The sequence below is a fragment of the Myotis myotis genome, unplaced genomic scaffold (assembly GCF_014108235.1).
Source record: "Myotis myotis isolate mMyoMyo1 unplaced genomic scaffold, mMyoMyo1.p scaffold_m19_p_10, whole genome shotgun sequence".
In the NCBI taxonomy this organism is placed as follows: domain Eukaryota; kingdom Metazoa; phylum Chordata; class Mammalia; order Chiroptera; family Vespertilionidae; genus Myotis; species Myotis myotis.
This window is the reverse complement of record NW_023416314.1, coordinates 62,129,178-62,153,488: the sequence shown is the minus strand read 5'-3', so window position 1 is coordinate 62,153,488 and position 24,311 is coordinate 62,129,178. Positions and strand designations below refer to the sequence as shown.

General features: G+C 37.7%; 1 protein-coding gene across 1 annotated transcript in view; it reads right to left on the bottom strand.

Moving 5' to 3' along the window:
• The window catches only part of DNAJC24 (DnaJ heat shock protein family (Hsp40) member C24), a 37,001-nt gene extending 14,847 nt beyond the window's left edge, over positions 1 to 22,154 (bottom strand). Inside the window, exons 1-2 of the mRNA XM_036325724.1 lie at positions 22,042 to 22,154; positions 20,880 to 21,020 (exon numbers count right to left, since the gene is read on the bottom strand). Of these exons, the coding sequence (XP_036181617.1) occupies positions 20,880 to 20,990 (111 nt within the window). The 5' untranslated portion in view covers positions 20,991 to 21,020; positions 22,042 to 22,154. The remainder of the gene's footprint in view (positions 1 to 20,879; positions 21,021 to 22,041) is intronic.
• Positions 22,155 to 24,311: the final 2,157 nt, after the last annotated feature.

The following is a 24,311-nucleotide window of genomic DNA, read 5'->3' as shown; positions in this document are numbered from 1 at the left end:
TATGCAGAGAAGGAAGCTTTCTTATATAATGTGCATGGCTACGGATACCACCACGATTGGAGGACTCGCTTTTTCTCATAAAATTAGATTACACACCTATACTGTAAAATAAAAAATGTTTCATCTTCTAGCTCAGTTCTGAAGACTTTAATTTCAAATCCCTGCACATAAGTTTTATTGAAAAATGGTTATCCTAATGCAGATTTATAAGGAAGAATTTTAAAGAACTCAATGAAACATTTGAATATAAATTAACGCATTAGTAAATCTTTCTTACATGTGTTTTCTAAGAAAGTCTTAAGAATGTTTTCAGTATGCAGCAATTTCTTTAAACTATTTGGTCAAAAACAGAAAGTTTTATGTCAATTCAATTCTCAAATGATAATGTAAATATGGCTTACTGGATACCTCACTTATATTGTCCTCCTTTTCCTTTTTTCAATGTTTTCTGTTGTTATCCCTTCTCTTGATATCTATCAGGTCTTCTGAAAGAATAAATGTGTCATTTGCTTTTCAGCAGTCTCCCAACAAACAAGTAAGGAAAGATTATCTAAATTTAAAGACATTTCACTTAAGTAATCTGGGAATAACAGAAGCAGATATTGGGATATGTAATTTTTCACTCTCAAGTAAATAAGGAACCACTTTATGGTATTCATCCAGAATATTTCATTGACTGCTTTACAGACATTGAAAGAACATGAAAAACTTATAAGTACCGTGTCATTTATTATCCAAGTTGCTAAAGCCAAGACCACTCAGTGAGTTGTGGCAAGTAACATGAAGTCAAATGACTTCAATTCTCAATGCAGAATTCAGAAAGTATGTCGGTTTTTAATCATAATATTGACTATGGTTTTTGATAGTGAATTTGTCACCATGCTGAACTTGTTCACACTGCTAATGTCCTCAACTAGCAGAGCAAAAACAGTTGTGATATTTGGCTGCACAGAAGAACTAATGAACATCATGCATGCTGGAAGAAAGATTATAGGACAAACAAAGAGAATTAGGCTTCCATTTTCCCTTTGGCAAATTATTTCTCTTCCTATGCCAAATCTATCAGTTATCAACATTTAAATATTTACGCTAATTAATATAATGACTAAAGAAAAGGAAACTATAGCTTTATTGCTTAATCTTTTTTGTGATCACAATTTATCAAATGATACTCATAAAAGTTATTCCCATACTGAGGTTTAGTCAATCCCTAAAACTAGGATATTTCAGTAATATCCCAAAGCCAAAATAGAGTTGGCTACATTAAAGTTTTCTAACTGACCCATTTCTCTAACACTGTGTGAAGATTTGTGTAATATGCTTAATATTCTTCAATATTTTTACATGCAACGTACTCAAATATGGCACTATGTATACATTAAGATACACTTACATGTGAAAACTCAACCTTAATATGTCAGAAACATTAAGTAAGACCCCAGAGGAATCATTCTAAACTAGTACCTATATAGGAGAGGTACAGGCTAAAAGACAGGTAATTTCTAATAGGCCATTATAGAAGGTATACTTGGTACAATAAAAGAATAATTGGACCTGATCATGCATCAACCTGACCATGCAAGCCCTACAAAACCAAGGCTGCCCCAAACTAAAGCCATCATTAAATTTTATTGAGTCATAGGTAAGTTCCATGAGTGTCAAAGAACAACTCAATCAATCTCTTTCACCAATTTGGTATTTTCCTGACTACTATTTTAATTAAGTAACTACCATCCTAGACTTTTAGATCTATTCTGTTGTGCTATTAGAATGCAATACATTTTATTCTACAATATAGGGTTCAATTAAAAAATGGTAGTTATGGCAAGAAATTAAGTACGTCATTTGGGGTGATAAAAGCATCACTCAGTCCAATCTGTTCTGACAGCAAATTCCGGAACAAAATCAAAGTCTAAAAAACGAACAAACAAAAAATGTGTTCTGTGGTAGGCTGATAATGGCACCCCAAAATATTAGCTTTTCATTCCTGGTACCTGTAAATGTTACCTTATTTGGAAAAAAGTTCTTTGCAGATATGATTAAATATCTTGAAATAGAAAAGTATCCAGGTGAGATAAATATAAAGTATTCTTATACAAAAGAGGCAGAGGGAGATTTGGCACACAGAAGAGGAGGTGGTATGAAGACTGCAGAGAGAGACTGGAAATACTGGCCTTAAAGACTGGAGTGATCAGGCCACAAGCCAAGGAACACTGGCAGCTACCAGAAGCTGGAAGAGACAAGAAATGGACTCTCCCCCTAGAGCTTCTACAGGAAGTGCAGCCAGGCCAACACCTTGATTTCTGCCCAGTTATACTGACTTTAAACTTCTAGCCCTAGAATTCTGAAAGAATAATTTTCTGTTGGTTTAAGCCATTCAGTTTATGGTAATTTATTTTGGCAGTCACAATAAATTATACATAATCTAAAGATATCTATGATTTAAAACCGCAATACAGACACTACAACTTTTTAAGATGTTTCATTTATAAGGTCTATTAATAAAATGGTGTCATTATTATATACATTCTTAATTTTTAAATCTTCAGTGATTCTTTATTGAACATGAGAAACCAAACTCCTAATACTAAGTTTCAAGATTTTCCAATCCCAAAGTGAACACTAATTTCTTTCCTGCTATTTCTATATCTGAGCTCTCCAATGGGAAGCAGTCTCAAGCATTCACTACTATTTTGAGAGACCCAAGTAATTTTCCTTTTGTTGTCAAGGCTTATTTTATTCTTTGTCCTCCTTTTTCTTTAATCCCCACTAACCAAATCTTCCCACCATTGAGAGCTCAAAGATATTCCTACTTCATTCATTCATGGAAAGATAAAATCTAAGGCATCCTGTGTTCTAGAAATAGCCACAAAAAGATTGCATGAACTTCCTCATATTAGAAAAATGCAGGCAAAATCATACAAAAAACAGAGTTCTGAGAAAAACACCCACCAACCAGAGAAAATACTGATGGTCTTAACAGAATAGGTATGTACTAAAATCAATGTTGTAAAGTTCATTTCTTTTAACTACAGTAACTTCTATTTGTTTTCAGTACTACTAAGTTGAAATGAATTTTCCTAGAAATGGAAGAACTTAGTCATCTAGAAGCTTTCATGCCTTCCTACCTACAAAACAAAGTACTGCTGTATTTACTAGTAGCTTGCTACTTAAATATTAAATCAAATAAAAAGTTATCAGTTAGATAATTAGTTAGAAATAGATAACATTCATCCTTTACTACATATCTGTGATTATGCTGTTTTGATTTATAAAATATTGACTTCAAATAGGAAGTAACAATCAATTATGAAAAGGACTCTGAGCAAATCTGATTAAGCAAAAATTCCCAAATTGTTATGCTGAGGTTATTTCATATGCCAATGCAATACCTGAGGATAAAGCATATTAGTTTTTCTCTATGTATTAATAGATGAGTTTAGTATTATTAATAGGATACTAGCTCTTTAGCTTCAAATTTTCTTAAATTCTGGAATCAAATTTCAAAATACCTTCTTTCTTACAAATTATATTTTTATTGATTTCAGAGAGGAAGGGAGAGATAGAGTGAGATATAAAAATAAATGATGAGAGAGAATCATTGATTGGCTGCCTCTTGCACGCCCCCTACTGGGTATCAAGCCCACAACCTGGGCATGTGCCCTTGGCCAGAATCAAACCCAGGACCCTTCAGAATAGCACTGTCCAGTTCTGTGAGATTTGATGGTGGTGGAACCAGCTGCCTGCTGGCTCTTTTAACTTTGTCCCACAAATGCTCAGTTGGATTGAGATCTGGTGATTGTGGGGGCCACCTAAGCAAGGTAAAGTCTCCCTTATGTCCTTGAAACCACTCCTGCACAATACGAGCACCATGGCATGGAGCATTTGTCTTGTTGGAAGAAGCCATCTCCATTGGGACACGCCATCAACATGATAGGATGAACTTGATCAGCAATGATACTTAGGTATGTTGTGCTATTCAGGTGTTGTTCCACATGAATTAAAGGGCCCAAATCATGCCAGGAAAACATGCCCCAAACCATAATACTGCCCCCACTAGCTTGAAGGGTTGTACTCATGCGTGTGGGGTGCATGCTTTCATGCTGTTTCCACCAAATTCTCACTCTGCCATCTGCATGATGCAACTGGAAACGTGATTCATCAGGCCACATGACTTTTTTCCAATCCTTGTGTTCCTGTGCGAATTGGAGACGTTTTATCTTGGTAACTGCAGACAGCAAAGGTGTTCGAACAGGCCTTCGGCGTCCATATCCCATAAGATGCACTGTACGGCTAAATTGCCTACAAATGTCAGGTGGTCATAATAACCTAGCCACTCAGTGTATATGCAAGTGTAACACATCTGCTTCTTTGATTGAACATAAAACATGAAGAAAATTAAACCTTAAGCAATGGGTTACCTCATATCTAATTTAAGAGTAAATTTTTACTTCTCCCCCAACCCAAATCATATCAAACAAGTCTTTGATGACATACTCAACATGAACTACACAGAGAATTCCAAGAATGACATTCTGCCTCCGATAGCCCCTAGTGGTAATTAGCAGCAGTGCACGAGCTAACTACTTCTCTGGATGCAGAGAAGACAGGGTTTTGTGCAATTAAAGACTTAAGACACTGATGGCAAACTGAAGTTATCCCTGCTGAACAAGGGTGGTGATGTACATCTACAAATCCTACAGGGCTGCTCTCCTTCAGCAACTCGGAGCTCCGCTCTGTGGCCATCAAGGCCATCAGGTACTAATTAGACAGTGTGTTCTGTCAACGCTTTCATGCTCTTCCTTTATTAATTGATCACTCTGCCACATTAATGATACTACTACACTGGCTTGGAATCCCAAGTGCTTTATCCCTGAGATAGAAAAGAAAGAAGACATGAAAAAGAGAATGTCCCACATTTAATTTACCTACATCATATTGGAATTAACACTAAGTTATTTGAATCAACTCTAATAATTGTTTTTCTTTTATTTGCAAAAATGCCCCTGTGGACCAAAAATATATACATATATTCCTTAAAGTGTAACTGCTGTCGAATTAACTTTATAAGCTATAGAAAAATACAATGGGAATGAAATTTAAACTAAAAGTATTGGCATTTTCATATATACACTAGAGGCCCGATGCACAAAATTCATGCAAGGGGCTCGGCCCCTGCCGTGACAGCAAGCTGCCTTGGCTCCCGCAGCCACGGCGGCCGCCTCTGTCACGACAGCCATCTTCTGCCTCGGCCCTCACAGCCCTGGCTTTTTTCGGAAGGTCGTCCAGAGGACATCCGGTCTAATTAGCATATTATGCTTTTATTATATAGGATGTTCAAAAATTAATGGTGGGAGATTAAATGCTTAAGGCTGGAGAAGTTGTGGCTATTATTTTAATTCTAACTACCTAATGATGAGGGCAACTCACCTAAAATGACACTCAATAAACCAGAGAAGTGACCTTATACTGACAGGAACTGAGTGAAATATAAAACATTTAATAATTGCAGTTACAATCAATGAACTTAGTATACAATTTTTGAGATCAAGGCCTAAGTAAGCTTCTTTGGATGCTGAGAAAACATCCTCTCTGATAATATTTGGTTTTCCTTATTGCCAATCACTGTTTTTATGAAGCAGCCATTAAAAAGTTGGTGAGGAGGTGCTGTTAAGATGGTGCAACAGTGATTCTCTAATGAACCAACATAACTTAGGGAGACGAGGGAGAGATCCACACTGGCTGACATGGCCGTATTTTGTTGTTTTGTTTCACTTTCTGTAAGATGCCTACTAGCTTAAACAAGATCATGTTACACAAAGTTAGATGTACCAGGTAAAAGACTACAACTGTGTCCTTTACATGTTGACACCACATTAAGATTATGAAAGCTGAAAAAAAAAATTACAAAGGTAAAGTCAAGTACAACACACTACTGCCACCTAATGATTAGGAAAATATTGCTTAAAGTAAAAGTCAACAACTCATGTATCATCCTATACAACAGCTAACTGCAAAAACACGATTTTAAAAATATGTTTGAACAATTTTAAGGTTTTTCTGATTCAAATAGAGAAAAAATAAGCCATGTGCGAAAGTGTGTTTATCCACTCAAAAAGGCTTATTAACTATCTTACTATAAGTCATACTGTGCTAGCCAATGAGCACCCAATGATGATGGGAACAGGATCCCTGGCCTGATGGAGAAGATCAGACATATAAACAATTAATTATAATACAATGTTAAGAATGAGCTGATAAAAAAAAGATAACATCATGAAAAAATTAACTTAGAATAAATTAAGAAAGGTTTTTAAATAAAGATGACATTTGACTGGGTTTTGAAGGATGAAGAGGAGTCAATCCCTGGAGGAATTGTGAAAGGGTGGGGGGGAAAGGCATTCGAGACAGTGAGAAATGCCAAATATAAGACAGGAAAGTACTAAGATGGATATTAGAGTTATGAATAGCAGAGCTGCAAGCTTTACTTGGAATGAGTAAAAGAACAGTTGGGTAGGAAAAGTAATAAAAGGTGCAGCTGAAAAGTAAGACTGGGTTCAGAATGGAAAGAAACTAGAATGCTAAGAAACATGGATGTTTCCCTACTTAAAACTCCACATTACTTGCATGATAGAGATATAACCATATTTTTCTCTCAAAAACAAACTAACAAAAAAATGTAACCTGGTGGTAGGATGGGAAGTATAGGGAGGAGAGATAGGAAACGGGCAACAAGGAAAATTACTGTACTACTGCAGCATTCCTGAGGAACTTGTTAGGGATGCTGAGGATCAAAGGCAGGAGGTATCAGACAGGGGAAAGGTGCGAAGCTGGGGACAGGAATTTAGGAGTCACCTGTGAAGCAGATAAAACTACAGGAATATATAGAAAGCAGTCCTCAACTTTTTTGAGTTATGAGCAACTCCAAGATTATGATAAAAAGCTGGGAAAAGGGAGATGCACACACAATTTTGCAAACAATTAAGAGACCTCCCAAAGCACTAGGGCCTCAGAGTAGGAGTCTCTGATTTGGTGACACTTGAAGAGAGACAAAGATAAAACTCTGAAAGACAGTACTATTTATATCCGATAGAGGAAAAGATGCTAGGAAAGATAATAGAGCAGTGAGCAGTAAGATAATCAGGAAACAGAATCTGCAGAAGCCCAAGAAGGAAAGAATTTCAAGGCACAAGGAAGATCTATGACAACAGCAAATGTCACATTAAAACCACTGACGGTGGCAAGTAGGGGCCACTGCCACTGTACTAGGCACTAGATAGAAGAATGGCAGTGGGGAAAGAGTGGGCTGAGAAGCAAATGGATTGTAGTTAAGCCATGTCTGGCAAGGAAGGAGAGAGGAGTAACAGCCATAGTAACCAAGGCCCAAAGGAGGATACGTAATTTTGAAAGGCATTTTACTGCTTGAGGGGGTAAGCTAATGGAAAGGAAAATTCTAGAGAGAAGAGAGAACTGGCACAGCACTGACCATGAAATAGATAAAATTCAGTTTTTATTTTGGCTTGGTTGTGACTAATTATGTGACCCTAGGAAAGTTATTCCACTGTAAAAAATGTCCTCACTTGAAGAATAGAAAGAATGCTTGCTAAACTGTAAGCCACTCAAGGAAGTAAGGCCCTTTATCCATCATTTTACCACTAACTACATCTACAGCACCTAGCACAATGCCAGCACAGACAAGACAGTACATATTTAGTTAATGAATACATTATCTGTCTATAAAGCTCAATGTTTTGTAAAAATCAAAGGACATAATGCGAGTAAGCATATTTTGATACAATTTAATTTTTTAATGGGGTATGGCAGGAGAGGCAGGCCTGAATAAAATATTTTTTAAAAATTCTTGAAAGTATTGTTGACAAGACAGTAAAGAATTCTGGACCAAAAGTAAAGGAAAAACATATAACCAAGGACAAAGGATGAAAGGCACTTTTGCTCCAAGGGTATTTTGCCTATCCTAGAAAGTATACTGGAAATGAACTTTTGTTTTGGTAACCCCATTTGGCTTAAGGTGGTTACGCATATCAGAGAGGGGCTGACTAGAGGAAGAAGGAACAGGATATTGGAATAGACACAAAAGCTGAAACTGAGTCTGACGCCTAGCCGTGCAGAGACCGTTCTGTTACATCAGGGTGAGAAGCTAAACCCCCTGTGGGAAGGATATGTTCCCACACTTCCTGGCCTTTGTCCTTTATAGCAACCCGGGGAAGACGTGGGCAGATTTCTCTTCCACAAACTACATGCAAAATTTGCTCTTCCATTCCTGAAATCCAGTAATAGCACTAATTTCCCAATATAACACTAATATGCGTAAATGAACGCTTACAGAGGAGGATGAGTTTTCATAAGTATCAATGTCCAAAGACAATGTGAAAATGCTATTTAACCAAAACTACTCTTGAAAATCATTAATTTTTTTTCATTCAGTATAGTATTTGGAGTTTCATGAATACAACTCTGTACAGCAATATGCCTGTATAAATGTATAGCATATACAGCTATGAATACTTAATACATCTAAAATATAAGCTTACAATTTTTAATGTTTTTGGCTTAACATGACACTGGCTAAATGCTTTACAGTCATTATTTCATTTAATCTTTATGAAAAAATAAAGAATAAAAAAATCTTTATCTGTGTTTTTGCAGAGGCATAGAGAGGTTAAGTCACTCCTGCTAGATCACACAGATCATAAATGACACAAGTGAGACCCAAAACCAGGGCAAAGTGATACAAAGTCAGGACTCTTAATCACTATGCTACACACAGGCTTCCCTACAACACCACGTTTTAGAATTTATTTGATGTATATTCAATAGCACTTATTACACTAGATACTAGATTTAAACATCTGTGTCTTCCTCCTAACAATAATCTCTTATCCACAGTATCCAGAATAGTGTCTAGAAATGTAATAGGTACTAACCCTAACAGATGTAGAGTGAAAGGATGAATGAATAACTGAAGACAAATTCAGATTGCTTTGATCCTCATAAATAGTTCTAAATCCATACATTTAATGAATTTAAAAAGTGTAATTCTCAAACAAAATGTCTTGGATTACCTTCAGGGATTGTAAGAATTTTATTTTGTATTTTTAAATGTTTTCAGATAGCTAAAAAGTAATGGCTAGTTTAAGTTGCTTCAGGAAAAAAGACACCTCTTTTCTGAGCTAGCTCATACCACGCACTGCACAAAGGATAATACACAACTTATAGACAATATTTCAAAAAGCCTAATATCATGAGAAGGGGTTTTATTTTTTCCTACTGAGGGTAAGAATATATTTGACCCTTACTTAGTAGAAAACTGGGCACACCTGCATTAACTGTATTTGTGATATAGAAGATAATTCAAGAATACATATATGTAATATAAAGTATTCCAATTAAGAATAAATTAATTGGAACGTAAAGAAAAAATAAGTCAAAACACAAATAATGTGTTAGTAACAAGTAAAATGTAATAAATGAGCAAAAATCTATGATTTACTTGAAGGCAAATTTTAAAGTTGTTTCATATTTCAGACGGCATAGTTGTAAAATACCTTGCAAGATGATAGTTACTATTTTTAAATCATGTAAAGCAGGGGTCCTCAAACTACGGCCTGCGGGCCACATGCAAATACAAATATTGTATTTGTTCCCGTTTTGTTTTTTTACTTCAAAATAAAATATGTGCAGTGTGCATAGGAATTTGTTCATAGTTTTTTTTTAAACTATAGTCCGGCCCTCCAACGGTCTGAGGGACAGTGAACTGGCCCCCTGTTTAAAAAGTTTGAGGACCCCTGATGTAAAGCCAGGCAATTCACTTATACCCAAAATGTGCTAACTAGACATTATACATAACATTTTTGTTAACAGCATCCTAATAAAGCAGTAATATGCAAATTGACCGTCACTCCAACACACAAAATGGCCACCCTCATGTGGACACAAGATGGCCGGCAGGGGAGGGCAGTGAGGGGTGACCAGGCTGGCAGGGGAGGGCAATTAGGGGTGACCAGGCTGGCAGGGGAGGGCAGTGAGGGGTGACCAGGCCGGCAGGGGAGGGCAGTGAGGGGTGACCAGGCTGGCAAGGGAGGGCAATTAGGGGTGACCAGGCTGGCAGGGGAGGGCAGTTAGGGGTGAACAGGCCTTCAGGGGAGGACAGTTAGGGGTGACCAGGGCAGCAGGGGAGGGCAGTTGGGGGTAACCAGGCCTGCAGGGGAGGACAGTTAGAAGCAACCAGGCCAGCAGGGGAAGGCAACTGGGCTGGCAGGGGAGCAGTTAGGCATTGATCAGGCTGGCAGGGGAGTGGTTAGGGGGTGATCAGGCTGGCAGACAGAGCAGTTAGGGGCAATCAGGCATGCAGGCAGGTGAGCGGTTGGGAGCCAGCAGTGCTGAGTACCAGATGGAGAGGGTGCAGGCTGGGCTGAGGGACACCTCCCCCAAATAAAAAAAGTGGAACAATGCTCTAGTGAATTCCAAAACTTTAACAAAAGTGTAATATTAATTCCTTTGGGAAACACTGGGTAAAGTGTCTTTCTGTTTTTGTTTTGTTATATTTTGGCATACTGTAAATAATGCACACCAAATCATAAGAAAATTCTAAATGTAAATGTATCTTTAAAATTTTCACTTTTCCCCTTTCAATTATTGTTTAGCATTATTATTTTACACAAATTTTCTTATCATTTGTTTAATCTTTTTAAATAGAATTTATGTCTTCAAATATATATCAATATATAAAATGCCTTATAGTAGACATATAAATGTTCACATACAATTTTTTTCACCTGTTTACCATCTAATATTTTTGCATTGTTTTAAATGCTTTATAAGAATAATTTATTTAAATCCTTAAAATGACCCTCTGAGATAGATATCCTATATAATGAAAGGCTAATGTGCAAATAGACCAAATGGTAGAACAACCAAACAACTGAATAACTGAACAACCGGTCGCTATGATGTGCACTGACCACCAGGGGGCACACGGGGAATATGGTGGGCATCGGCTGCAGTGGGATGGTGGAGGTGAGCAGGGGCACCAGACCAAGGTGGGGCGCACCAGTCACTATTATTGGGTCGAGCCTCTGGTGGTTACTGAAAATTCTTTGCTCCCGTGCATCCCACCTGTGCTCACACCTGCTGCCGGTGCTGGCCCCGCTCGCACCCACTACTGGCACCCAGCACCAGCCCCAATAGCTTGGCACCGTCAGTGGTGTAAGTGGTGGCTGCCAGCCCCAATTGCCCCTGAGGGCTTCTCCACATCCCCCTGCTCCTGAGGGGCAATCAGGGCAACAGCTACCACTCACACCCACTGATGGTGCTGGCTCTGCTCGCACCCACTGCTGGCGTTGGCCCCAATCACTCTGAGCCATCAGTGGGGCTGCCAACAGACAGGGGACTGGGGCCATGGCAGGAGCGACTGGGTGGGAGCTCGAAGGATGGGCCGAGACCCACCCCTGCGCCCACCGCAGCCTTGTGACCTACAGTTCCTTTCAAGGTGCATGAATTCGTGCACTGGGCCCCTAATTTAGTTACTAAATGCCTACAAAAGAGCTGGCACATAGTAGGCATTCAATAAATATTTGCTATGAATAAACGATGATTCACATTAATTTTGCAGATAAGGAAAAAGGCCTGAAGTTATAGAGCTGGCTCAGAATCACTGAACTAATACATGGAAGAACCAGAAATCAAACCCAGGAAACTATCTCCAGAACACACATTTTTAACCCTTCACTATTCTGCACCTTTAACATAAATACTAACTATCCTCTAAAGAGGTAAAATCTATTAATGCTGCATGAATGCAGTGGGGAAGGAAAAAAAAAAAACATTGATAAGGCAACTCCTCTTTTTTATTTACCCAGTTTTCAAAATATATAGAGAGTGTATCATAATTTCTTGTCACTAACCAATGTATTACTTAATTTCTGAGCCTCAATTTCCTCAACTATAGGTTAGAGATAATAATCATATCTCAACTCACAGGATTAAATGAGTAAATACACATAGATTGATTAAAGCAGTGCCTGATACACAGTGCTATGTGTTAGCTGAAATTATGACTTCCATGTTCACTTAAAATATCTTAATCCTACCACTTTTACAATAGAAACTAGTTTATAATAGTGTCTCCATGAAATACCTAAGTAATTTATTGTTAAACTAGAGGCCCAGTGCACAAAATTCATGCACGAGTAGGGTCCCTAGCAGCTGCCAGCTGTTGGCTGGGGTCTCCTTTCCCCTGGCCACCTGCTGCCCTGCCCCCTGGTTGAAGGGACAATTTGCATATTAAGCTTTTATTATACAGGATATCTTGCATCCTATATAACACCTGGATGATAGCTAAACAGTTTACCACACCAACAAAAATTATACTGTTTATTACAAGTTATAACCTTCTGATTTTTACTTACAACACTCCCAGATTTTTTCACAAAAGTCTCCATGCCTACATTTCTTTTCTATAATCAAGGTCACTTCATTTTGTAAAGTAGATTGCTGCTGGGGCCAACCTCCCACGGTTCCTCCCCTCAGCAGGCGGCCTCCCCCCACCTCCCCAGATCGGTCCCGATCGCCGGCCAGGCCGAGGGACCTCACCTGTGCATGAATTTGTGCACCGGACCTCTAGTATTATAGAACTAGCTTAATCCTAATATATATATATATATCTCCACTTATAATTAAAACAGAACCTCTGAATGGCCATATAAGTATTAAGTGTCATTTTATACCTCAAAATACATGAATTTTCTTTAAGATTATGGAACTTATAGTAACAACAGCATATAATTTTCCAACACAATAATTCTTTTCCAGTTGAAAGGTATCCTGTAATATTATCAGCACCAATGGGAAAAGACCCCCAATTTTCAATTTGACAAAGTTTTTGGAGGCAAACTTTATTCTCAGTAAATAGTAATTTTTATATGCATAACTGCAAAAATATGGGAATAATATAACTAATCATTATTGATCTTAAACCATTTCAAAGCAATGGATTATTCTTCAACTTAGTAGAAAACTAAAATAATACTTTAGAAATTGATTCATAAGGAGAAAAGAGCAATGTACTTTTATTAATAAGTAAAGTCCCTATTAATAAAATGCTGCTAGGAAATGTTGAGTCATTATCATTATTATTTTTTCACAGTAAATTATTAGGCAACACACAATGATATGTGAAATACTAGTATGTCTTTGAGGCTAATTCTGCACTTTACATATATATATATATATATATATATATATATATATATATATATATATCTTTAAGCAATTCTAAAATATCTCAGTCAATAAATTTTTCTTTTCAGAATTGGGACCTTGAATAAGCACTACATTTACAAAAAGTAAAATAAGGAAACAGTATTTACTAAATCAACATGTATTGTAAACTTAGCAGCCTATGATTTAGCAATATTTTACCCCAACAACTAATTATGTAGGTGTTAAATTCAAAGTCTTTTGAACTTGGAAAAGTACACAAAATAAATGTGCCTTTTTATAAAATTAGATACAGAATGGTATTTGTCAAATGTAATTTTATTTTTCAACTGTTTTTGAGACATTGTTGAAAGTCAGAGAAAACATGGTAATTCAAATTGGAAAGCAAGAATATAAACTAAAAGTCCATTTTTGAAAAAAAAATCTAATAAGCAAAATAAATAGCATGATTTTCCCCTTATAATTTTCTGCTTCATAACTCTTTTTGAAACTCTAAACTCATACAAAAGAGAATATTAAGAAAATAAGTTTCACTCCTTAAGCCATATATAATCTAGATTCTTTCAAAATTAAAAGAGAGAGTAGTAATTATGTCTGACCTTCTGAAATACTTCATCAATTGTATGTGAATTAGGTGTCTCATGGAAATCCAGAACACCAAATATTATGCCTTTAAACAACTGACATAATGGGAGAGACTTTAGAGGCAAAGGATACGTGGTCAAGCCCAGATTTTACCCCTTACTAATTGTGTGTTGTAGCCAAACCACTTAACTGTAACTAAGCCTGGGCTCTCTCAACTGAGAACATGGGGATAATAATATTACCTTGCCTTTTTGAGGACTGCTGAGAGGATAAACTAGGCAAGATGTGAAAGCATTTGTAAATTGTAAAGAAAAAATTATGAAGTATAGTACACATGCTACTAATTATATACTTACTAATGCATACTTCCTCACCTTCTTAAACAGAATATGCTGAATGTAATTTAACCCATAGCCGTAATTATGAATATAAATTATTGTGCTAAGCTGTAATACAGGGACCAAAGACACTGCAACCCAGGCAAAAAGAGGCTAACATGTCAGGCGGATTGTTGTGGTGGCTCTTTATAACTCTGGTTGTCTTCTGTACAATTAGTTATTAGCCAAGACTCCTTGCTGCCATAATATGCATAGCTGCGTTTTGGGATTCTTGGCAGAATAACGCTTGTTAAAATTCTCTCTCCTATAATTTGTTGTTCTACTACTCCCTCTCTCACCTTCTCTAACAGGTAACTCTGTCTTCTTTATTAGAGAGAAAAAATGAAGCCACCAAATGAGAGCTCATCAACTTCCTGCCATGTAAATGACAAATGAAGCAGCTCTTGCACCCATCCTTTCTTCCTTCTCTCCAGTAAAAACAGAGACAGGTCCCTCCTTTCTCTTTCCCTTCTACCTATGCTTCAGGTCCCACCCCCTTCTGCCTTCTGTCAATTATTCTCTCTCTCCTAACATTTCAATCCGGAGGTTTCTCTTGGCTATTTCTCATGAAACTTAAACATGCTCCAGTCTCTCTTTATCTTTTAAAAGGAAAAGCAGAAAAAACTTTTTACCACAATCCAGCTACCTTCATTCTCCTTACTTGCCAGCTATACCTCTCCTGTCCTAGACAAATAAACCTAAATGTACTTCTACTGGGGGAGGGTATCCACCAGGAAGGGAAACATGGCAGGGATGGGGGCAGCAGGGGTTACAACTAAGATAATTTTGAATCAATCAGTAAGAGTTCATTAGGTGAGGTAGGGGAAGGGGCACAGTGCACCAGGCAGAGACAGAAGCAAATGCAAAGGCCTATGGCCAAGGAAGGGTATCTGGCCCCTAAAGGGAAATAAGAATAGTTCAGGGCTTCTACTAAATAGCAAGTTCATATGCACATTTATCCCTGGTCTCTCCCAAAACTCTACTAAAATAATTGCAAAAGAATAATAATTTTTAAAAATATATTTTTATTGATTTCAGAGAGGAAGGAAGAAGGAGAGAGAGAAAGAAACATCCATGATGAGAGATAATCATGGATCGGCTGCCTCCTGCAAGTCCCCCACTGGGGATACAGCCCACAACCCAGGCATGTGTCCGTGACCGGAATCGAACCTGGGACCCTTTGGTCCCCAGGCTGATGCTCTACCCACTGAGCCAAACTGGCTAGGGCTAGAATAATAATTTTTAAAGGCAAAGGTATAAATGCGTAAGAACAAATTCAACAGGAGAGAAGAGAAAAAGTAGGTGAGAGACACCAAAAATGGATCAATAAATGGTAACCAATTCAATCTACTTGAGAAAACTGAAACCTAAGCCTGAAGCAAGAGACAAGAGGTGAGCTCATTCATGCAGAGGCCAGAGAAGCTAAAAAAGACAGGGGCATTAAGTACGTTTGAACATTGGGTTGAGGGACATGACTAAATCAGCAGGAAGACTGGTTCAGACTTTAGAAGAAATAATTAGACCTCCAGCTCTCCTCATCATCATAAAGCCAGACATCTACTCTCTCCTGCCATAGCAGAAAATCAGAAGTTTACTGTGTGAAGAGATAGACCAGAGAAGGTTCTGGATTCAGGAACATCAGGTTGAGGGGTAGGATGCAATTTTGCACTGACAATCAAAGGAAAAAGTTGACATAGGGAGTGGTATGAATCCAAGTTCCCATCTTCCCAGGCAGACAATTTGAGAATTCCCCTCTGGGATATAGATTCAGATGCTGCACATGTGAGGTCTTCCAACAAAATGATTGGCCCTACCTAATGAAAACCCCTAGCTGTGCACAGGAACCTCCAAATAAGTTTGTAACACTTAATTCTTAAATATGAGCAGACAACAAAGGGTCACCAAATATATGAAAAGAGAGTATCTCTACAACCAAAGGAAGGGAAAAAACAAAGAGAACTCAAAAGGAAAATAAGAGTGACTTAACTTGCCACACAAACTGCCTTGTAAAAGGGGCATGCCCATTCCCATGAATATATTATTTACCTCAGTCTCTACTTATTCACAAACAATTTTTTTGGCATTTAATATAAAATAAGATGGGCAAAGAAACAAGAAAATGTGATCCATCATAATGAAAGAATATAGAATTTGACAAAGAGTAGACCCAGATGTTCAAATTATCAGATAGAAACTTGCCGGAAGCCGGTCCATCCTTGCTGTTTGACACAGTCGCTGCAGGGAAGAAACATCTGCACAGCATATGTTTCAAGAGACCTGGGGTATATGGCATACTGTTCTTAATATGTTTGCTCCCCTTCTTAGCGCTATGTGTTTTAACCAAGGTCACCTCTCTGAGAAAGGTTGTTTGGGACTAAGGAAGGGAGTCAGTAAAATCCCTTAACTAAGTGCCAGGTGGGTAGTTAATCATTTTAACTACAAACAATCAAGCTTAAGCTACATAATCTTTATTTAGGATAATCTCCTTCAGTTACTTCCTTGTAGCTTAATAGAACAATAGAGTAACCTTGGAATGGAGATAAGAAACTCCCTAACCTCTGGAATAGAATGGATAGGATTAAAATCAACTGGTATAAATACAGATGTAACAGGACAATAAAGACTGAACCTGGCTGGAGAACCCAACTATGCTGATCAACTGAAAGCTGCATCCGTGTCATTCTTTCTTCGCCGACTCCGTCCACACCTTTGGGAACCCCTGGACCTGCAGGGGATGGACCCCAACAGGAACTAATATGCTAATTAGACCAGACAGACGAATGACCATCTGGACAAAGTCGGGGAGGCGAGGGCCAAGGCAAGCTGCCATAGCTATGAGGGCTAAGGCAAGCTGCCATGGCTGCAAGGGCCAAACCCCTTGCACAAATTTCGTGCATAGGGCCTCTAGTGATAAGTATAATAGAGGATCAAGTGAAAATGGTGCACAATTAAACTAAAAACTTGACAAATAGAATACTTGATTCTTTTTTTTAATTTTTTATTGAATTTTTACAGAGAGGAAGGGAGAGGGAGAGTTAGAAACATCGATGAGAGAGAAACATAGATCAGCTGCCTCCTGCACACTCCCCACTGAGGACATGCCTGCAACCAAGGTACATGCCCTTGACTGGAATCGAACCCAGGACCCTTGAGTCTGCAAGCCGATGCTCTATCCACTGAGCCAAACCGTTCAGGGCTAGAATACTTGATTCTTGAAAAAATACTTGATTCACCCAAAAGATGGTAAGGAAGGCAAAATGGAGGAACAAAGAGCAAATTAGACAAATCTAAAAACTAAAAGATTACAGATTTAAGCCCAAAGATTGTCAATCCTATATAATAAAAGCCTAAGTGTCTGACCATTCAACTGTTTGACCAGTCGCTATGATGCACACTGACCACCAGGGGGCAGACACTCCAACCATAGGTTAGCTTGCTGCTAAGGTCCGGCTGATTGGGACTGGGTGAGATGGGCCAGACACGCCCTGGAGCCCTCCCACGGTCCCTCCTCTAACCCCGATCATGCACCAGTGGGGTCCCTCAGCCTGGCCTACGCCTTCTCACAATTCGGAACCCCTCACAGATGTCAGAAAACCGTTTTTGGCCCGATCCCCATAGGCCAGGCCGAGGGACCCCACCAGTGCATGAATCCGTGCACCAGGCCTCTAATAATTACATAAAATGTAAATGAACTAGGGAGTGGGGGAGATAAGATGGTCATAGAATACAAACTTCCAATTATAAGATCAATTTGGAGATTTGGTGTCCAGTACAGTGACGACAGTTATCAATATTGCATTGTATACCTGAAAGTTGCTAAGAGAGTAAATCTTAAAGGTTCTACACACACACACACACAGTGGTAACTATGTGAGATGACAAACCTTACTGTGGTTATCATATCACAAAATAGATGTGTATTAATTATCACATTGTACACCTTAAACTTCCACAATGATATGTGCCAGTTATATCTCAACTAGAGGCCCGATGCATGAAATTCGTATAAGAGTAGGCCTTCCTTCCCCCAGCTGCCAGCACCAGCTTTCCTCTGGCACCCAGGGCCCGGGCTTCCCTAGCAGCCCTGGCTTGAACAGCTCACAACACATGTTTTCCCTCTACCCAATCTGTGTTGACCCATTGTAATCGAAGGTCCAATTTGTCACTTGGTTGGTTTCTTCCGTAAGGATGTCCAGTCTAATTAGCATATTATGCTTTTATTATTATAGATAAAGCTGGTGAGGGTGGGGAGGAATGTAAATGGACTAAACTCTCCCAATAAAAAAGCAAGAGATGGACACATGGGAATTTTTTAACCCTAATTATTCGCTATGTACAAGAAAACATACTTTAAACATAAAAGAGACAGACTAAAAGGATGGTAAAAAAGAAATCACAAAACACAGTACATGAAAGCTGGTGTAGCAATATTAATATCAAAGTAGATGCCAAGAAGAGTACTATGAGAAATAGAGAAGGGAATTTTATAATGATCAAAGATTCAAATTCATGAAGATGACAATCTTTAATATATATGTACCTAATAAGAATAATCCCAAATACATTAAAAATTTTAATAGAATTAAAGAAAAAAATAATAAAATCTACAATTACAAACTGATAAAACAGATAAAAAAATCTACAATAATATAGAATATTTGAACAACATATCAACATAACCTAGTAGATATTTACAGAACACTATATTCAATAATGGAGTACACAATTTTTTAAGTGATTAGAAGCATTCACCAAGATAGACCATATGCTAGGCCATAAAAAAAGATTTAATAAATTCCAAAGGAATGAAAGCATACCAAGCACATTCTCTAACCACAACACAATTAAATTGGAAATCAGTAATAGAAAGATCTGAACGTTTTCCAACATTTTCAAGTTAAATAATGTATTTCTTAGTAACCCACAGGACAAAGAAAACTATTACTGGAGAAATTTTCAAATATTTTGAACTAAATGATAATGAATATACACATCAAAATTTGTGCTTCTGGCTTAGAAAAGAAGACAGGTGTACAATCAACAATGAAAGTTTCTTCATTAATAAGCTGGAAAATGAGAAGCAAGTAAGTAGAAGAAAGGATATAATAAAATTAAAAGCAGAAATCATGTGAGGAAAAATAGACAAACAATACCAAAAAATCAACAAAGTAAAAGATGGTTCTTGGCAAAGATTAATAAAAGAGATAAATCTCTACCAAGACTGATCCAGAAAAAAAATTTTTTTTTTAAATTGCCAATGTAAAGAATAAAAGGGAAAACATAAATTTATACCTTATAGCAATTTAAGAATAAAAAGATATTATGAACATAATAATAATAAATTTAACTTCATAAAGGAATGGACAAATTCTTGATAACTGCCTAGTAAATTCTATTAAACATTTAAATAAAAAAAATAAAGGCTATCTCATACAATCTTTCAGAAATGAAAAAATGGAATCACTCCCCAATTATTTTATATAACCAGCATTATCTGTTATACTATATTTAGACACAGACATCATAAATCTAGACATAAAAATTCTTAACAAAATAACAGCAATTAGGATACTGCAACATATAAAAACTATAATAATTCATGAATGAGTGAGATTTGTTTATCCTAAGAATGCAAAATAGATTTAACACTATGAAAAACCAATGGAACTCACAGATTAGAAGAGGAAATTAATATATGCAAACTTCAATAAATATTTTTTAAAAATCTAACAAAGTTCAATATCCACTCATGAAAATATAATTGCAAAATTAAAAAAAAAACAATTAAAAAAAGAAAAGAAAATATAATTGCGAGACACATACAATGTTAAAAAAGTAAAAAGATGAGATCAATTTTAATAATATATTTCCTTATGTGTTCAAATATATTCACATATATTGTTTAAATGTGGAACAGATGATACATCCAAAATATTATCATTTCCATATGTAATCAGCAAAACAATAGATTTTTTTTGTACTAAGTCTTTAAAATCCAACTTGTATTTTATATTTATTTCAGCATATCTGAGTTTGAACTAAGCTACATTTTAAGCGCTCAATAGCCATATATAACTAGTGGCTGCTGGATGCTAATGATGCTTATTACATGACACACTTTTAAGCATTTTACATGGATTATTTCATTATACCTCACAGAGGCACATACAGGAAAAAGTAACTTGTCCAAGTTCTCACAGTTAGTGGTAGAAACAGGGTAACTCAGATCTCCTGTTCCAAATCGCCATTCTATCTCACCACAAACTAACTTTTTTTTTACAATATGATTGAAACTTTCAACTCACCATATATATATATATATATATTTTAAATATATTTTTATTGATTTCAGAGAGAAAGGGAAAGGGAGAGAGAGAGAAACATCAATGATGAAAGAATCATTGATTGGCTGCCTCCTGCAAGCCCCCTACTGGGGATCCAACCTGCAACCTGGGCATGTGCCCTTGACCGGAACTGAACCTGGGACCCTTCAGTCCACAGGCAGATGCTCTATCCACTGAGCCAAACCAGCTAAGGTTCAATTCACCATATTAATACCATGGATATAATATCATATATCCATTTTATGGAAACAAATTTCTGGTCATATAAAAATAACTGGTTTCCCCTTCCCCCACCCCCTCCCCAATGATTTAAAATCTGAAAGAACAGACTTACCATTAATATGAGTTTTTGATACTTTTGTTTTAGGTCAGCCATACTTGCAGATGGGTTTGCCCCCAGAATGCTGTACCAATCCTTTTTTGGTATCTGCCCAAATGCCATCATCCACTGAACAAGTGGGCCTTCTCTGATCAGCTGAATAAAAATATTGATGACAATTAATTAAATTCATTACAGTTTGCTTGTATGTATGAAATAAGCAAGTACTGCTTTTCTCAGTTCCTTAACATTTAGATATTCAGTTGAGTAAATCATTATTATAATGCAAACCTGATGAAGCATATATTTTTGTTTAAAACACCCTAGGAGCCCTGACTGAGTGGCTCAGTTTGTTAAAAAGCATTGTCAAATAAGCCAAGGTTGTGGGTTCGATACCTGATCAAGGTACATACAAGAATCAACCAATGAATGGATGAATAAGTGGAACAACAAACTGATGTACCTCTCTCTCTCTCTCTCCCTCCCTTCCTCTCTCTCTAACATAAACTTAAAAAATTTAAAACACTCCAAGAATTTCATGTATAACAGTACAGATATGTATGGAAAACTTGTTGGATGTTTCATGCTATACGCTTCTTAAGTCTTAAATTAAGGAATATACAACAGCATTGAAAACAATTGAATTCGGTCATGAACCCGAGTGATGGATGACCCTCTAAGAAGGTATTTCTGCTGGTCTTATGGTAAACGTGGCACACAGTAAGTACTCACTAAACACACTAAAGGGGCTTAAGAAATGTTTACAAAACGATTTTTTTTTTAAAGCAAAGCAAAAGACCAAAGAATTAAGATGAATTTGGGAGCATTCCCTCTTAAATGTCCCAATTCACTTCTTTTCTTCCAAATTATTTTTTAAGAATAATACGAGAAACAGCCCATCACACTGGAGGTAGCGAGCAAGAATCCCCCTGCTATTGGGGGAGCGGGCAGAGCCCCCTGACACCGTCCCCCAAGGATACTGTCGGGAGTCTCCAGGCTACAGCAGAGACCCCGCCAGGAGCCCGGACACCAGGCAACCTCTGCCCGCAGCTATGAACTTCAGGAGACAGCGAGGCCTCCTCAAAAATGGGTCCTCGGAATACAGTGAACTCACAGGCGGCTCTATCGTCAGCCACAGGCGAGTACCCTCCCCTGGCTCCACTCAAAATCAACTTACCAAACTTCATAGAGGCGTCGGAACAGACTCCTCGCTACCGGTCGGCCAAAACTCGGAACCGGCTTCTTTTTCCGCCGGAAGTTATTGCACTTACGTGACCACGTTTCCAGTCGAGGCGTAGTGGCCGAGGCACTACGCGGAAGCGTCGCTCCACCCTCCGGGACGCGGTGGCTATGGTAACCAGTCACTGCTATGGTACCCAGTCGACGCTTCTAAGGAGTTTACTCGCAGCAGTAAGTGCTTGAGCTATAGGGAAAGGCATCTTTCCCTTCCTTCTAAACTCCCTCTTCTCCCTGATCCGTTACCCTCTCTTCTCTCTCCTGTCCCAGCGAGCCTGCCCCCATCCCTCCGGCTGCCCCCGCCATCCCCAAAGCGTTCTACCCGGCGCTGCTCCCCGTTTTGTGGTTGGTGAATGCACTATGGCGGGGCGGGGGGAGGGGGGGGGTGAAGAATGAGAACTGATTCCTCTCAAGTCCCTATACGTCTCTTAGAATGTTCTCATTCGAACATTAAGAGAAATAAAACCTATGCCGTATAGTTTGTTTTTTCAGATAAAAAAAATTTTTTTTTCTGGGAAAGATGTTCAGCCAAATTGTTACTTTTAGATTTTAGCAACTGGCTTAAAAGACACACACACACACACTTCCAAGTCCTTTCACATTTACTCTCTCGCTTCACTTTTACTTTAACCCACTGAGGAAGGTAAGGCAGGTGTTATTTTCTCACTTTGTAGTTGAAGAAACAAACCAAAGATCTAGTCCAAATAGCTAATTGTGAGAGCAGCAGAAGATGGTTTTTAGCAGTCTGCATATTCCCAGGGCAGTCTGTATATTCCCAGGGCAGCAGTCTGTGAAGCTTACAGAAAAAGGAGAGTAAACAGCTCGGTTAACTTTTTGGTTAGTTTTTTTCCCCTCTTCCATCTCTCTTTATTTCCGTTATGCTTTTACCTTGTATCTTCTTTGCGCTGCTTACCTTATGTTGGCCTTTCTTCCTTGCATTGTGCCCAGAGGCAGAAACTGTATGGCATTTCTTGGCAGCATGATTTAATTTCACTTGGAATGTTAAGATTGTTTTGTTGTTACTGCTTAGATTTGCTTTCCTTCTTTTTTTAAATTATTTTTCTTCTACAAAATCTCAGTTTGAGGAGCAATCAGGATAAACCTAAGCACATTCAATAAAATATTTCAATATAGCCAATTATTTAATGATGGTATGAACTATAAAGAATAACTGAATGACACAGTAAAGCAAAAAAAAAAATCTCAAGCTATAAGTGTAGATTAGGTTCTCCATAGGAGACACAAAAACATAACACATTCTTTTTTTCATACTAAGTCTTCAAAGCTGGTGTGTATTTTAACTGCACAGTGCAGTTGGACTAACCACATTCAAGTGCTCAATAGCCACATCTAACTAGTGACTACTGTATTGAACAGAGCAGGTAGTCAAGAGAATAAAGTCCTAACTCCTTAATCTGGTATTCAGTTACTTTCCCAATATGATCCTTAGTTTTCCAACCTCATCACTATTACCTAATACATAAAACATATAAACAACTAGAGGCCCGATGCACGAAATTCATGCAAGAGTAAGCCTTCCTTCCCCCAACTGCTGGCACCGGCTTCCCTCTGGCACCCAGGACCTGGGCTTCCCTTGCAGCCCCAGCTTCATCTGGAAGGTCGTCCAGAAGGATGTCCGGTCTAATTAGCATATTATGCTTTCATTATTATAGATATTATAGATTGAATCTTTTCTTAGTACTTCATCTATAATTCACGAGGTTCCCCTTACTTATTATAATATCCTAGCTTTTTTCTTCCTCCTATGATTTTTATCCCTTCTTTAAGATCTATCTCTTTTATCAGACCTTTTATGATCTCCCAGTCCTTGGAAATCACTTTCTTCCTCTCAACTTTCATAGCAAGCCCTGTGTGTACTACTCACTTGCATTCATCCTATCCTACAGGGTATTGTTATACATTTCAAATGTATATTCTGATTTTCTAATTGGATTGTAAGATCTCTGAGGGTAGGAACACCTCTCAGAAAAACGAAGCACCAGCTATTTTGCCACATTCTCTAGAGTTTTAGTGATGGGTACCAGAATAGGTTTATTTCTTACTACCTTATTTTAAGAAAGTAATTTATCCATTTCATGTAAAAATTAATATTTCAGAAATATAAACTGTGTTAGCATTGTGGTTAAGAGCATAAACTCTGGAAACTGACTGCATAGGTTTGAATCCAGACTCCACCTCTTACTGATTATG